Genomic DNA, 17,276 nt, shown 5'->3' on the forward strand with positions numbered 1-17,276 from the left:
ATATCAAGTTTCATGTCAGAAAATGATGATAACGAAAATAATTATATTACTAATAATAATCAGTAGTAGTATTTTTTCTGCTATAAAGGAAATTTATGTATCAGATGGTGCATACATCTCCCAGATGACATCCTGGCAAGCATCAAATCTGACTTCCTGAGTGTACAAGCCCACACACCTAGCTCAAAATTTGAGGCCAAAGACAACTGGGAGTTTCCGGTGTAATACAAATTGTTGTTATGTACAGTGAGCTCAGCCTGATTATCAGCACACATTTGAGAATGGCCTGGTCGCAAAATGGTAGGAAATCCTTTAAAGCCCGGCTTAAATCTATGGAAAACAAATTGACTTTAATGACGTTTCAGTTGGCAACAGTACATCCACTGGACACAATGAAGAGCCATAATTACATCAGTGAAGGTGAATGATTTCATGCAGTAAGCAGTGGCTTACTGTAAGATGACGTGGGTGTTAAATAGGATTGGTTTGTGGATGGTAATGAGAGGGTGACAGATGGACATGTTGGCTTTTCTGCGGCCCTGTCTATGAACAGTCCACAAGCCTTTCCCTTGATGTAATTTCGATTTCATACTCATCACTGTAACATGCACAAAGTATGATTTTTCATTGTCAACACAAACTTTGCAGTACCACATGCGTTATGGCAGATTACATTATAGCCGTTACACTGTGCCAAATCACCTCAGCATAGGTAGGAGCAGGGCGTGTTGGTTTAACAACAAACGTATGACACAAAAAACTTCAAGTATTTTTAAGCACAAACCTAAATTGACACAAAATAAATAAATTGCAAAAACGACAAGGACACATTTAGAAGCCAATACTTTCATCTTTATTAATCTTGTTCTCATTTGTTTAAATAAATTTTTCCTTTGTAAAATCTCATAACGAAAACACTGAACAGGAGTGTTAAAGCCTGTCTTAATTTAAAACGAATACACAACAACAGAACATTAAAAACGTACGGTAACTCTTACTCTGCATCTGTAAACAACCCGTCCCACCCCTCCCTCCCATTCCACACAGTTTGATAAGATTTGGCATGTCCATTTTCTCAACGCATATGCCTTCAGCTCTTTGTGTCATTAAAATGTTCTTTTTTATTATTGCAGGTCAGACAATAAAAAAGACAAGTCTGCTAAAAAAAAACAAAAAACAAACAACTTCAAATGAGAGAAAAAAAAAAAAAAGCATTAGTGCCAATATTTCTTAACACACAGTCAGCAGTATACCGAATGCACTCAAAACATTTTTGTATAGACCTTCTGTATAGTAAGCAGCCTTGCCCACATTATGACAGGCAGTAACATGCACGCACACACATTATCCTCACATTCACACACGCACAACAACTGTGGTGGTTTAATCCACTTACTTGGTCTCAGTCTCACTCATACTCATGTCCATATAGAGTGTATGACACTGCACACAGCATCAACACATGGAGAAATGCAACATAGCCTCAAACTGCCAGCAATTTAACATTTATCACTGCAACAGTAACAAACATGTTCAAGAGAGAATAACAGAGAAAGAGTGCGTGAGATACAACAGTAGGAGGTCAGCATTTTGAAAACAGAACAATGACATTTTTCAATATTTTCACTGTTCAAAAATTAAAACCATACATACAAACGAAGAAAAAAACTAACTTAACATACACAGTAAGATACAGTTCTGTTTTCAATCAGAGCTGTTTGCATGTGTTTGGATTCGGTCTCCATTTTTAAGGGGACGTGAATACAAACTGCACTTAAACCTCACATCATGTAGTAGTTTTAAGTTCTCTTATAAGATGAAGGTAATGCTGTTTACAGTGCCCATCTGTCTGAAGGCTTGTCTGTATTTGGTGTGTGCATGTGTATGTAAATCTGTTGAAAAGTCCCCTATTTACTAAGCACATTGCAATCCAGTCAAGTCTTTCAGACCAATCGACTTTTCATTCTTTTTCAGGTTTCAAGTCTAAGCAGTTGAAATCTTCATCTGTGGAAAAAGGCTGTATACACACCTAACAGTCCCTGCATTTGTTTATATAATAGCTTAAGTCTGGCCACGAGAATGTGTGTAAGCATGTCTCACATTTCTGCTTTATGTGTGTGCACATTAATATGCATACCATGTCTATGTGTGCACATGTGTGTATATATGTATTACATTAATATGCATACCATGTAAGTGTGTGTGTGTGTGTGTGTGTGTGCTATAGTAAGTACATATGTATCCCAGTGTATGTTGTATCAGTGTGTCCAAACCTACACGTACAAATGGAGGTGGCTCATCATATAGAATCAGCTCCTCCCCCCAGCAGGTCACCGGGCAACAATGCAGCAGGGCTGTCCATTTGGTGCCTTTCCTCCATTTGCGGTGCCCCCCACAGGCTGCTGCTGGGGTATCCCGCAGTCATACCCCCCCAGAGCCCAGACCTCCCAGACTCTACTCCCGTGACACCTCCTCCCTCCCCTGCCCCGTTGGTGCTCCATTGGGAAAATATCCCCAGCCCAGGTCCTTGGGCTGAGGAGGTTTCTGAAGAACTGCCTGTACCATCGAGACTCTGCCAGGCAGAGCCTGAGGACCTCCCACTACCTAGAGCTGCTCCACTTTCCCCTCCTCCACCTCCATTTCCGTTTCCACCTGAAGTTGTGCCTGCTGCTGCCCGCTCATTCCCCGGAGAGCTACCTCCACTGCTGGCCACTGCTGTGCCTGTTCCAGATGAACCCTGCGTCCCGCTGGCCGCTGCCCCTCCTGAGCTGGCGCTTTCTGCCCCTCCAGCCTGGGAATGTGCAAAATAGCGAGCGACTTCTTCCTCACTCACAAACTCCGCCAGGATTGTGGTGTTGCCCAGAACACACCTTGGAGGAATTTACAAAATAAAGCTTGTTACATCAACAGGAGCATGGTCAATGTTATGTGTATTTGTGTTAGTGAGGTTTACAGGTTAACCTACATGTGCAGTGCACCCTGGGCCTTGGCTGCTTCCTGCCGGCTGCTGTAGCGAATCAGAGCACTGCCCTGGGTCAGACCGAGATGGAAGGTCAGCAGGGGGCCATGCTGCATGCAGATAGTCCTCAGTGTGGAGCCATCAATCTACAGGAAAAAAAGAATAATGGTTAAGTGTAAAAGAATGTGTGTGTTGTGTGTGATGTGACAATGCTACAGTAATTGTCCCCAATTTGAAGTTATCAATTATAGGGACAGAGAAAGGTCAGGGAATCTAGGAATATTATACAACAATGGTTATGTGTATGAAGAGCAGTGTAGTAGTAAGTAATATAGTGAGACTGTACACTGAGGCTTTATTGTCCTGTAATTCTATCACACTTACAGTTGGATATACAAGTTGTGCAAGCCTGTGCAGAGTAAAGCTAATAATATATACATACATATATATCACTAATATCACTTTGTCTAGACTTATAATTGAACATTTTCAATCCTAGACTTTTCCCAGAGCAGTGTCATGCAAGTGTCATTTGTGCAAACCCTAATTGATTAAATGGCTCATCCAACTTCACAATCCAATTACAGCTGGGTCACGCATCATTCCGTCTGATTTGCATAAGACAGAGTGAAGGGGAATACAGATGAATGAGCACAGTGATTTAATGCTTTTGAATTCAAATCCTGACCAATCTGCCGGGGCAGTTGTTTAACTTTATAGCCACAAAAAAATCTTCTATGGTGTAGACTTGTAAGGAAATTTTAATTCTACATTGCTTGTGAGGCATACATCTGTTACATGTTTTCCTCCTCCTTCTACACTATCTGAACTTTATATGACATTGTTAACAGTGTACATGTCACGTTTGCTACAAGATCCCTGGAAATTGTCAGTTTACTTTATAATTTACTTCAAGAGTTTCTACCTCCCTCAGCCAGTTCCTCCCTCTTTTTCTCAATACTTACCTGAGGGGTCAGGTTGCTCAGCAGCAACCAGCAGCTGCCTCTGGAGGCAACACCATCGCTCCAAGCTGAGCCTGGAAAGAAAAAAGAAAAGGAGCAAAGAGACAAAACAATAAAGAAGACAAGGACACAATAATTAGCTGGAATGTGATAGTTAATGGCAAATACAAAAACAGTGCTGAGGACCACCTTATTTACATAAAGGCAGAGACTGTGACCTAAGTCATCACATTACTGTCAAATGTCAAGAGGATCTTCTTCTATAGGGTATACAGTTCGGTTGACAAATAGTTGTACCTGGCCCAAATCTTGACTCTTGATTAATCCCGCCCCCTCCCCAGCTACGGGCCAACCGCGGGCCTCCGCTGGCCCACGGGGAGGGCGAGGCCTGCTTCTGATTGGTTAAGCCAGGAGGAGGGCGTGGCAGCTGTGAGCTGTTGCGATTGGTCTTCCACAACTTGTTTTGTCCGATGGGCTCTGGGGGCCAACTGGGCTTGTACTCCGAGTACTTTCCTGAAGAGGAAATGGGGAGGTGGGAGAAAGGGGGAAAATGAGTTTTGACAAACAGATCACAGAAATGGGAGTGGAGACACAGTACAGTTTGCTCCTTTGGCACTTTTGTAGAAAAGGCATGCACAAGTAAGTTGCAGAACAACAACACAATTATTAAAAAAAGAAATAAACAGGAAAAAACAATACACACACACATATATATATATATATATATATATATAAAAAAAAAAAAAAAAAAAGAATCAAAACATACCTGTGCTGTGTGCATTGCTGAGGGGGCTGTCTGAGGCACTGTAGGGCCAGGCACCAGGTGAAGGCAGCGAGGTGTTGAGGGAGGGGTTTGGCCCTAGAAAACATTAAAAAGGTTATCTTCCTGTGATAAACAAGACATCTCAACTTTTTGGGTGGATTCTCAATCCACCAAAAAGGTTGAGAATAATGATCTATTATATTCAATTTATTTGAGACCAAACTTGAGCTATTATAAATTTAAATGATTTTTGAGATTCATAACTGATATTTTAAGCACCAATGCAAAAACCAACATCTATGCTCATCAAAATATTTGGCACATTCAGTCAAATACCTATGTTGTCTCGCAGTAACTGGTGGTCAGAGTCGTTGAGGCTCGGGGGTCCTGGGGAGCCAAGAACACTACCAGGGGTCATGTAGGGGTCAGACTCTGGGTCTCCACTACTCTGGATGCCCTTCCAGGGCACACCAGGCTGGAACTCTGTCATAGGAGAATAGATAAAAGATCAATTGATTGAAATTACAAAAGAACATAACCATTTATTTACCATATGTTTATTGCATGGATTATTAATGGACAAATAAAACTATAACACTAGGAGCAAATTAGTGTGATTAGTTTGTTCTTTTTTGCTCTATGTTAGTCAGTATGCATGGACACATTAACACTGGACAGGCTGACACCTGCCCTTCATTTTCTATTGTTGACTCTAACTCTAATTCTAATACAATAATACCACTGAGCGGCTGTGGCTCAGTGGTAGAGTGGGTCGTCCCTCAATCAGAAAGTCGGGGGTCCAGCTCCTATGGGTCAACATGTCGAAACTTCCAACTTCCTTGGGCAAGACACTGAACCCCAACTTGCTCCTGAAGCGTGGCTTCAGTGTGTGAATGAGTATGAAAGAATAGTCTCCTCCAAATTAGATCCCTCCTGTATGAATGATGTGTGAATGGGTGAATGAGGATGTCATGTAAAGCGCTTTGAGTAGTTGAAATAACTAGAAAGGCGCTATACAAATACAGACCATTTACAATGGCTCTTTTGTAGCATATAGGAGAAAAAGCAATACACACCTGGGGGCCAGCTGGATGTGGCAGGTTTGTTCCCCATTTTACTCCCAGGGGTCCGGTGCCAGTTGTCTGCAGAGCCTTGAGGAGGAATCCCCAAACCATCACCACCCAGCATTTCATACTGAGAGTAAGGGGAACCTCCTCTCACCTTTATAGCACTGGGTAACGGGCCTTGGGAACAAGACACAAAAGTGAAATGAGGTCAGACAGATTTACATGAATATGTCTCAAAACACTTGATTTGCAATGACTCATTCAGATATACTGTAAATGGGGGTGATTACCGACGTAAGCAAGACCAGACTGACAGCGTGGGAGGTGTAATTTCCCAAAGAGTGAATTTTACCTTTGTGATAATGATGTTGCAGACCATCTGTTAACCTACCATTCTTGTGATGGGTTGTGTCAGGGGGGGATGGAGCTGGGGAGTGTCCCTCCATCATCCATTTGAAGCGGGATTGCTGTCCTCCTGTGTCCTTCATCCCTCCCATCATGGGACTGAGCTCCAGTCCTGACAGGTTACCACCAGGGGCAAGCCCTGACAAGTAGAAAAACACAAACATGAATGGGCACATAACATTCTACTAATGTTCAGTTCAATACTGCCTTTGTCTAAGCTGGTGAGTGTATTTTTCCATTTCAAGTTTGTATTCAGTATGGCTTGGTGAATTCGGGATTTCACCAAGTACTAAATGCTAGGGGTCGTTGGAGCTACAAAAGTAGCATGCCTGTGTTTATACAAATTAGATAGATATAACTGGATGGTTCTTATTGGCTCACCTGTTAAACAGAGACACCAGTTACAGGATACTGAGATAATATTACGGGTGGGCAGGGCTGGATGTTATTACACAAACAGGTTTGATCCAAAATGTCAGTCTCTGTTGATTTACTGACTTTATGCACTTTAAGATGGCATTCTACAGTGTTACTTTAGCAGCCTAACAAACTACAAGCAAAGGTGAAACTTCAGACCTTATACCAGTTTTATCTATAGTCACATACAGCTGACTGCATCATATTTAACCAGGAGAGTCTAACTGACAAACGTTTTGCCTCTTGGACTCACCAGAGTACATCCCTTGTGTTTTGGCATGAAGGTCTGATAAGGTCCCCCCCATTCCAGGATGTGGAAGGGGGTCTACCATGGGCTGTTTGGATAGGCCTCCTCCCAGGTGAGAAGGGGACAGTTTGGAGCTCCCTCCTCCTGCTGCTGCTCCACCAACTCCACCCTGCTGATGCTGTCTCTGTTGCTGCAGAATAGCCATAATCCTTGCCAGCTGAGATGGACAAGATTGAAGAAAATAATCACTATCAGAATAACTGCAAAGTAAAGTGAATGGTCTCATGTTGTGTTTGTGAATTAACACCTTATTTACCAACATTTAGAATTTTGGGGGTTCTGGTTTACATGATTGAGGGCTACATAGCAGTCACATTAGTGTTGTATCAGAGGGTTTAAGTAATCTAATCATAGAATATGTAAGGTCTTTGTATTGTGTGTGTAGCTTTATTAAACCTTTATTAAACAAAAACAAACAAACACCTAAACCACTTCTCATTTATTACCGTTTCTAGCGTGATCAAGACAGTGTTTTTTCAGCTGAGAAAAACAATAGCGATGGCTGTCCTGATGTCATTGCATGGTATGGTATTGAACATGATCATGCTTACCTGCTGTGGGTCTGGCTGTTGCCTGAGAGGCTGAGGCTGAGGAAACTTCCTCTGATTCTGCAGAAGCTGTTGCTGTTGCTGCTGCTGCTGCAGCAGGAGTTGACAAGCCTGTGAGTTGATAGACAGAAATGGGTTAGGGTTACAGATGGACATAAACAAAGAATACATAGGCTAATGCTCCATTAGGAGGTGAATTTATTACAATTCAGCATGTATTTTAAAATATTCCAATACAAAGTTACACAACTGCAGGCTGTTGTATTAAAACAGACAACAATGAAATATTTATTTTGGTGTGATGAACCAACTCGTCAATCAACATACCAGATGGAACTGCTGCATGTGTGGGTAAATGTTGCTGAGCATTGCAAGCTGCTGTGGGGAAATCTGAGGAGGGAACACTCCTCCACCAACACCACCAACCCCTCCAACACTTCCGACGCTACCAACACCTCCTACTCCTCCCACCACTCCACCCACACTTCCTCCAGGAGAGGGCATCTGCTTCAGCATAGGACCCGGCACCTACACATCACAGGAATTTTGTTATATATGGCTGATACAGACATGCGCTGGAGTAATATTAGAGGACACACTGTTAAAACAGCTCCCTTCATTCCGAATTCATGAATAACTATATTTGTCTTTCAACTTATTTAATACTGTGGGCTCTGTTGTGTAATGTGGGACTTATGTCCCTTTACAGGTTTAACAGAACGGTACACAATGCAATTTTGGGTGGCCCGTTCTTACAAAATGGCATCTCATGAATTTAAGAGGCCTCAAGATGCAACAAGTGGGGAATGCATTACTGTCAAAGCCCAGATGAATTAGACAAGTAACAATTTAACAAAATGTCTGATAAAAAGAGATGAAATTGAGGAATGTTAAATAAGAACAAAACAAGTATCTAGTATTGTAGTTAATATATAGGACATAAGAATTGAATACGATGAAGCACATTATTTCATAATGTCCAATGGCCTCTTAAAAGCTGCCCTCTAGCCTAGAAGCCACATAGCCACTGTTGTGTCATTTATTGCCAGGGCACAAGGTGATCAGACAATGAATAATTCTGTAAATCAACAGCTAGAAAACCCTACGAACAATGTGTTTGAGTTTACAGACAGGAATAACTTATCACTGTTGGTTTAGCTTATCAGTTTGCCTGCAACTATTCATGACATGCAGTGTCAGCATTATAGGTAATATTCAATTAGCACTGAAAATCATGTAAGAAACCAAAACTTTTGTTTGTGTCAAGTCAACATTGGCAAGACTCAATTCAATCTCTCCGATATACAGCATATAACAGGTCATCATAACTAATAACATCAGAGACAGAAGACAGCAAACCTGAGCAGACAGGAACTGATGAGGCACTTGAGCACGTAACCCCTGGGAGGGGTTCATTGGATGCATGCCAGGCTGGTGCATCCCTCGAGGTTGAGGCATCCCGCCGCCACTGCCAACAAACACTCCATGACCACCCATCTGGAGTACAATGGAAACCATGCAAAAATAGATATGTATTTATTGTGAGGTTTTTCTGGATATTAGTGTGATTATCTTTAAGTGTTCAGCTTACACTTAGTGTAAGTGTAGACTTTAGAATTTAACACACAGATATTGTTGAAACAGTACAAAATAGCTAGATTCAAATATGGAATTTCTGTAAAGTGACTTAATACTAGTTAGCACTACAGACATGTACCTTTTCACCATAGGGTCCCATGTCAACAGGACCCATGTCTTTGGAACTAGGCATGCGGTAACCTCCTCCACCTCTTCCTCCCCTCCGCATCTCTCCATTATAGTCAGTTAGTCCTCTCTTGTCTCCCTCCATCTTTTTATCAACACTTGGGTCATCACCCTATGAAACAACAAAGTCATTTAGTTACCTCAGACTCATTCAAAAGCCTAAATGATAATCCATCATAATAACATTATCAATATGGGCGACTCTATGAGAGATAAGACATAAAATAAAACATTAATAACACATCGCAACTTGCTAGCTAGTAATGTAATAGCTAGAAATGTCAAGATTATTTTTTGTGAATTAAAATCTTACCAGAAGACCCATGTTTGAAAATTGGCGTGACACCGGGTTCATCCAGCTGTCCCCTCCTCCACTCTAGGAAATAAATTTAAATATTACTATTTAAATATTACTCAAAAACAGGGAGTAAAAAATGCAAATATGATTAATCAATATAGAGATGTTACTAAACAAAATGAGAACTGCTATGTCTTCATACAGTGAGAAGCCATGTGAACTTGTGGGTGTACTCTAGGTACCTTTTCCCCTACCTTGATGTTGCCTCTCTTTCCTCCATGAGTCTGACCCCAGCCTCCAGAGTTGAAGGAGGTGCTGCTTCCCTGGGAGCCAGTGCTGTTCCATACGCCTCCTCCAGCATCATCCTCCTCGTCCCAGCTGGGGTGACGGGAGGCTGCTACAGAGCCCTCTCCCTTCCCAACCCAGGTTTCCATTGACTTGGAGCCTGCAGCAAAATCAAAGCAGTTTGTGATATTGTTGACAGTTGTTTCTCTATATTTCTTCTGTTTGAAACATGTGGGTTGAAAAATGCTGAACCATATTCAAACTGGCATGTGTGTCAGGTTGCTTGATTTGAGAGAATAGTGTCCAAAAATGACAGCAAGCATCAACAACTCAGAACTCGGCTATTATATTTTGAATGACACACACATATTTCTATTTCTTACCAGGTTTTCCAGGGTTGGCAGAAGGATTCCCCCAGCCAGAAGCTTTGCAAGGTTCATCTGGATCACCCCAACCCGTTGCTGCTTCTGATGTCTGTCCCCAAGCTGCCGTACCATTGTCTACAGATTGAGTACCTCCTCCCCACATACCTGTACCTGGAGATTGATGAAATTGAACAGCACCCTTTAGAATTTGTTTAAAAGTTAAATGTGTGAATCTCATGACAAGAGGTCGTAGTCAAGGAGGCTGACATATATTGACACATATTGTGGTCTTATGCTGCAGTTATTCCTGATATTTGGAGTCAATGATATGGGAAATATAAAGTTGATTGCAATATCACTATTCATATAAACTGGTGGTTGGATAAAGAAACTATAAACTCTTCGTCATAGTAAAACTTCTGCTTACCAACTGCTGCATTGCCAGGATTTGTGTCCCTGCTGTGCTGCATCCCCTGCTGCCTTCTAGGGGGCTGTTGCTGCATGGGTGGTGGTGGTGGGGCCTGTGGACCGTGGCTTTGTTCAGGCGTAGCGCTGTTTTTGTCCCACAAATTCACATTCTTGCTGTTGTAGCACGTTGGGTCTCCCCATGCTGAAGTGCCGTCATCAATTTCCATTTTACGACTGATGGACTGAGGGGAGGGTTCCTCCCAGCCACTGGGTTCCAGGGAATCACCCCCACCCCCAGAGATTTGAGGGATCGGGCCAGAGGTCCAGCCCGAACTTTGGTTCTGATTCTTGGATGGTGGACCCCCACCTCCAACATTGGACCGGCTGTTCCACCCTCCTTGCATGGGACCTCCTTGTGGCTGCTGGCCCTGTGATTGGTGCTGCTGTTGATTTGGGGCTTTCATTGGTGCCACTTGGCTGTTTGGTATCTGTGCTGCTGTTGTGTGAGGCTTAGTACTCCCCCAATCCTGGTGGGATTTGCCTCCACTGACATCCCCCCCTCCCCATCCTCCTCTCTGAGATCCCCCTTCATCCAAATTACCCCAGGAGGATCCCTCATCAGAGTTACTGCCACCTCTGCTTCGCCCATCTCCACATCCACCTCCAGGTATAGAGTCTCTCTGCCCCCAGTCTCCTCCCCCTCCACACTGTCCTCCCCAACCACCTGCATCCCCTCTTCCTGTCCCCTTCCATCCTCCTGTAGCTTTATCCTCTGGACCATCTGACCACCCACTACCCTGTTCTCCAAATTCTCTCCATTTCCCTGCTCTACCTCTGTGATCCCCCCATTGTTGTTCTTCAGTCCCCCATCCTTTACCCTGATTTTCTGGTGGAGGATCACCCCAGCCTCCAACTCCCCTTCCCTGCTTGCCTTCCATATCTTCTTCTGGCGTTCCTGGCTTCCTTATAGTGCTTCCAGGCAAGTGAGAAACACCAGTGGACTGTGTAGCACCACCATCCCAGCCATCCCTCACTGCAGCAGGGCCAGAGTTCAGGCTGGTGGTGTGACTGCCAGCAGATAGATCATTAGTTATTGAACCGGTATTAGACGGGTACCCAGGACCACGACCAGTGGTAGTGTTCATGGTTGCTGAGGAGAATGCAGAGGAAGATGAAGTGCTTCTGTCATTTCTGTTTCCTATTCCTCTTTTGGTGTCCAGATCCCAGGCCACATTCTGTCGAATCTGGGTCTGGCCCCAGCCCGTGTTAGACAGAACCCTGGGGTCTAGGTCAGATCGACTGAGCATGCTGAGTAAGGCCACTTCAGCATTGGAAGTCTGGTGGGAACTGTGTGCAGACGAGGCTCCCTCCTGCTTTCCTCCACTATCGCTCTCTCCTCCACCACTTCCAGCTATGGACCCTCCTCCGCTAGACGATGAGGGTCCTCCACCTCCAGTGCCTCCACCCTGCCCTCTTCCACCCCACTCCCCAACTGCCCCATCCCCACTTTCCATCCCTTTCTGATTGTCCCAAGCTTTTGTCATAGTTGCAAACTTTGGTGAGGCAGAGTCCTGTAAAATACTGCCACCAATACCTCCACTACCTCCACTACTGCTGCTGTTGCTGCTTCCATTTCCTCCCCTTCCACCTCCTATTGCTAAGTTACTGGAACTTACACCGCCCACTGTGCCACCCCACTCTGCTTCTGAACTGCCCCCTTCCCAAGCTCCCTGAGATACCACTGGGGTATTTGAGCCACCATCATTTCCCCTGCCCCAACCTGCCTTGTCACCCTGGCTACCAAAGCCCCACACATTCCCTTCTTGCCCCTGAGCTCCAGTCCCTCCTCCACCCCACCCATCTGCCTGTGAGGCACCTGCACTAAGGTCAGAGGACACTGGAGGCATGGATCTCCAAGAAGAAGAGGCAGCAGAGGAGGAAGACGAAGAGCCAGAAAGATTACCACTCCCTTCTCCTTCAACACTAGCAACCCCGCAGTCCTTGTCATCACTGCCTTCTTGATTTGGTCCTGCTCCTCGTGCTCCCTTGTCTGAACACAACTCCGCCCCAAGATTTCCTAAGTGCTGCTGTTCTCCAATCCTGGCTCCCATAGCTGTCTCGGTGTGCTGCTGATGGAGACCTCCTTGATTCACAGATGAAAGAGAGTGAGTGGTGATGAGGGTGGTGCTGGCAGAGAACGAGGAAGCTGAAGAAATGGACGAGTGTGGTGGAAGGCTGTCATTAGCCTCAGTTGATGTCCCACCTTGCACCAGGGCAGGCCAGGCAGAGGGGTTCACATTGGGGTTGAAATTGGCACCAGGGACACTACTGCTGCCACCCGCAGGGCTCTCCTGAGGCCCAGGAAGAAGATGGGAGACTTTGGAATTGTAAAATGCTGCTGATCCTAGCCCTGCCTCCACCTGAGAGGAGGTGGAAGAGCCCCACACACCACCACTCGACTGAACACATTCATTAAGTGAGGAAGAGGAGGAAAGAGGAGAAGAACGAGGTGAGGAAGGATTGTCCATGTCTCCTGCTCCTCCTCCTACTGCTCCTCCCTTCTGCTGGATGTTTCTCTCACTCCATGAGGCACTACTGTTGTTGTTGTTACCAGGGCAGTCTTGCTCCTGATCCCGATCCCCTCCTCCAGCTGTGTCAGAACTCAATTTGGCCCCACCTAGGATGCTAGGCCAATCCCCCAGGTCAGTCCCATCCACAATCACCTTCCCGCAGCCCTGAGAAGAGGACTGGCTGCCAGAGCCTGCCCCCCATGTGGAATTTGCATAAGTTGAAGTAGTAGTAGAAGAAGAAGACGACAGAGCAGCGACACACGATGAAGAGGAAATGGGGGGTGAAACGGAGGATGAACCCAGGTTGGAATCTATGTAGACAAAATTGAGACCATTAATTTCATTAACATTTTAAAAACTAACACCAATACCAACTGATAACCTGGAGAGTATACCAACTGGTGGTCCAATTACCACAGACAGCTACTCAGTATGGTTGAATGCATATCAGTATTGTCATGTACAATTTTTAAAACTACAGTTGTACTGATTTTTGATTATAATGTCAACTGGTGGATGTGGCATGTGGTACTCGGCAGACTACATATCAAACTTCAGCAATTTTTTTTCTTAGACATCAACCCACCTGTGCCTCCAGCTGTGTTTGCATTGGGGTTATCTGCTCCCTGTGAGGAAAGAGGTGGGGTGGCTACCCAGCCACTGCCTCCTCCAATCCCTCCTGCACCCCCTTCCCCTCCTCCTCCCCCCAGCAGCATGGAGGACAGCGGTGGCTGGCCCCTCTTCAGTAGCACTTTATGGTCCTGCTGGCAGCGAAATCTTGGTGGAACCTCTCTGGACATGTATCGCTGCTGCTGGGAGGTCTGGCTTCCAGAGGGGGAGGAGGAGGACTGTCCGTTGGCCACAGCGGTCCGCTGCTTTGCATTGTTCCCACCACCAGGAGGAACTTGTGCAGAAACCCCAGCTGCACCAGGACAGGGGGATGAGGGGGCAACAGGGCCAGGGCTGGGGGACACTGAGCCTGGGGTAGCGAGTGGCTGGGAACAGGAGGGCTTGGCTGATTCTGGCACTGAAATAAACAAGTAATGAAGGCAGTGAATTAGAAAATAGACGATTAAAAGAGAAAAACGGTGCTAGCTACTCTATAGTTGACAGTTTAAGAACAGTTGTAAAGTGTGAGCGTACAAGCAACCCAAGGCAATGACTCTCTAGGTCATCACAATACATTTAGGTTATTATAGGAATAGGATACTGCTGATTAAAGCACATTTAACAACACAACATAAAAGCCATATTACTCACATTATAATATGGATCAGTGTAACAATAATAAACACAAAATAAATAAAAACTTACCTTTGATTTTCTGTTCTGGCACCTAAATAGGAAAAATAAGTGGGTCAGATATAAGGCAGAAAGAAAATGTTGGTTTGTTTTGACATCACTACGGACACACAAACCTACAAGTGTAATCTCACTAAGCTTAAGTTTGCTACTTTAATTGAGAAATATACTCGCTGGGCACAATCTAAGCAAACATAAAAAATGACAATGGATATTCATTTCACAACTTCCAAACATGACTAAATCATTCATTCAAGCCCTAAAACTTTTGTTCCCTAATGAAAATCATCACTATGAGACATTCTGTTGTGATATTGGGCTATACAAAATAAAAAAAATTGAATTGAATTGAATTATCATTTATAATTTTACTAACTATTTCATTTATAGCTGGAATTTATAGTTTTGGAAGATGTTTAAAAATAAAAGTTCGCCACCACTTCTCTGAGCTCCTCTGGTTAAAAGTAACACAAGAGGTAAAATATCAAGATGGTAGCATGCGCTAATAAAAGAGAGGAATCTGTTCTCAAAAAGGCCCTGTCTCTTTCTCATTTGTAAGGGGTTTAGTTTTGCAGCATCCGACCTCAAGGAAACCACCGTCGGCAGTAAAGTTTGTCCGAAGTCTATGACAAGTAAAAGCAGCAGCAAGACTCATTTATTCTGGCATCTCAAACATAGGCGTGCTGCCGAGTGGAGGAAGTGTGTGGCACTGTGAGTGCATGGCTCAGATAGCCTTAAAACAAAGGTAACATTAGCAGAATCATATCATGTAGTAAGCTTTTAAGAAAATTAAATTGATTAAAATTGTGAATATGGTGTGGAAAAAAATCGGAGATTTTATTTTTAGGTCATATTTTTTTGTCTATTTGCCGAGTCAGGCAGGTGATTTACAGGATTTACTTGCCTGTCATGGCTTTTTACTTGCCCCAGGCAAGCCTTACTGTTGAACCATGGATATATCAGCTCCTTCCCGTGTTATCACAGTGATTTTCTACAAAATTAATAGGCAAAATGATATTTGGGGACACAGTTTACCTTCTGAGAGGTTTCCCTTTTCTTTTTATCTTCTTTCTTCTTTTTCTTGTCTTCCATGAACTACTGTTCCCTTTCCTGATTCTCCTGTCTGAGAGAAGAAATGTACACATTCAATTATTTATGTCACACCTCAAGTCATACTGAAAGTAATTTGACACTCACAAAGCAGAACTTTTTCACACACACACAAACAGGCTGACTCAAAATTCATTATGTGCATTTCATCAGACCACTGCTAAGTATTTTCATACACAGCCAATGTTGTAAAGACTGTAACGTTAACCTGGGGCAGACAGCTTGACAACAGCCCTTGGTAGCCTAGCTTCTCTCTGCATAATTCATTAACCAACCAACAGACAACACACAGGCAGCAGCCACACAAACAAGTGACTTCAAACTCAAAAAACATTTCTGGAAAAGTCAAGATCTTTGGCATCAAACTAGAGACTACAATGGCAGCATGGCCCACAAGACAGAGAGCTTTACTGCGAGGACACGACAAGATCTGTCTAGTGTTGTGAAGGACACACTCTTGTTGACCTCACATATGACCGCCGATCTGCCAAAAGTAAACCTGTGCAATATGCAAATACACAACTCATACGCAGGTCACGTGATCCCGTTTTAGTGGCAAACAAATCACACAACCAGGGGCTGAGAAAAACCGGTTATATGTGGAAACGTGAAGGGGTCCCATACATCAGAGTGCTGTAAATAGACTGGGCCCAGTGTTTCGGTTAGCTAAGCTGCACATAATTAGCACCATGCCACACAGCGCTAATGACAGCTAACTGGACAAGGCTTTAACCCCCTCGATGTATCCTACAAGCACCAGCTGACATTGCCTTTAGTAGTCGGTTTGTGTAATGCACGACAACCCTTACAAGGCAGGTGTCTGCAGCCTCATCAGGGGAAACCTACCTGGACTTCATGTACATAACAGGCCAGTGAGGTATGCCTGTGCAGCTACTGGGGATCAACAGAGGAGCTTCACTCGACTGACTAGGGGCTAATGCTAGTCGACTGTAAAGCAGCTGGTGAGCACTATGCCATGACCTGAAGAGCCGGGGGCACGCTGTCCCAGGGCTCCGCGCGACGAACCTCACCTCTACGCAGTTGACTGCAGACAACAGGCACGTCATGTTAGCCTACGACGTACGCCTTATTTTCACACTTAATTTACTGTTATATTTCGTAACGTTTTACAGTGCGTACAAAATACCACTAAGAAGTAAGAGGACTGCCGAGGTTAATCAACACTGACGGTCGACAGGGCCATATTAAACGACGAACTTCAGTGACGTTTCCCCAGCATTGCAACGAAGCGAAGCTGTTTTCTAAAACTGAGAAACCCCAATGTTGTTGGCGGTGAAGGCGGAAATAACTGACGTCGTTAACCAGCAAATACACGATAAAAGCTACCAAAGCGCACAACAGCAATGTTAAATACTCACCTCGGGAATCACATAGGACATAAAGTGCTTCTGTGCAAAAATTCTTGCAGACCTACCGCTAGCAGGCTAGCAAGGCAGCTAGCCTAGCGAGCTAGTTCTTCGAGGCTTTCAAGGCTAAATTGAATAAGAAATGACATCACCGAAAGGCGAAATGTTAATCGTAGAAAAATTGACGGAAGGCGAGTATCCTTTTGAAGCGACTGTGGTTCTCAAGCTGTAAACGAAGCGTGCATAACCCCTTGATGACTGTCAGACGCTGTATGATCGGTTAGTTTACTATCGGCCATTTTGCTTCTGTGTGGAGGTTTAGGCAGCATATGATATCACCAGGCTGGTTGTTGATCAGAGAGGGGAGGAGGAGCAGGGC

At 44.2% G+C, this 17,276-nt stretch overlaps 1 protein-coding gene across 1 annotated transcript; it reads right to left on the reverse strand.

The window, feature by feature from the left end:
• Window positions 1-1,114: 1,114 nt before the first annotated feature.
• On the reverse strand, window positions 1,115-17,195 carry LOC139216536 (trinucleotide repeat-containing gene 6B protein-like). The gene is made up of 21 exons (XM_070847677.1): window positions 16,910-17,195; window positions 15,456-15,543; window positions 14,433-14,454; window positions 13,705-14,145; window positions 10,568-13,429; window positions 10,159-10,311; window positions 9,745-9,935; window positions 9,506-9,568; window positions 9,146-9,304; window positions 8,788-8,925; window positions 7,756-7,956; window positions 7,432-7,539; window positions 6,827-7,037; window positions 6,143-6,295; window positions 5,761-5,928; window positions 5,021-5,167; window positions 4,688-4,780; window positions 4,219-4,434; window positions 3,925-3,995; window positions 2,966-3,105; window positions 1,115-2,870 (listed from the first exon to the last, which is right to left on the reverse strand). The coding sequence occupies exons 2-21, from the start codon at window positions 15,510-15,512 to the stop codon at window positions 2,300-2,302; spliced, it is 6,165 nt and encodes a 2,054-aa protein (XP_070703778.1). The 5' UTR covers window positions 15,513-15,543; window positions 16,910-17,195; the 3' UTR covers window positions 1,115-2,299.
• Between the last annotated feature and the right edge of the window lie 81 nt (window positions 17,196-17,276).

This window comes from Pempheris klunzingeri, chromosome 17 (genome assembly GCF_042242105.1).
Source record: "Pempheris klunzingeri isolate RE-2024b chromosome 17, fPemKlu1.hap1, whole genome shotgun sequence".
In the NCBI taxonomy this organism is placed as follows: domain Eukaryota; kingdom Metazoa; phylum Chordata; class Actinopteri; order Acropomatiformes; family Pempheridae; genus Pempheris; species Pempheris klunzingeri.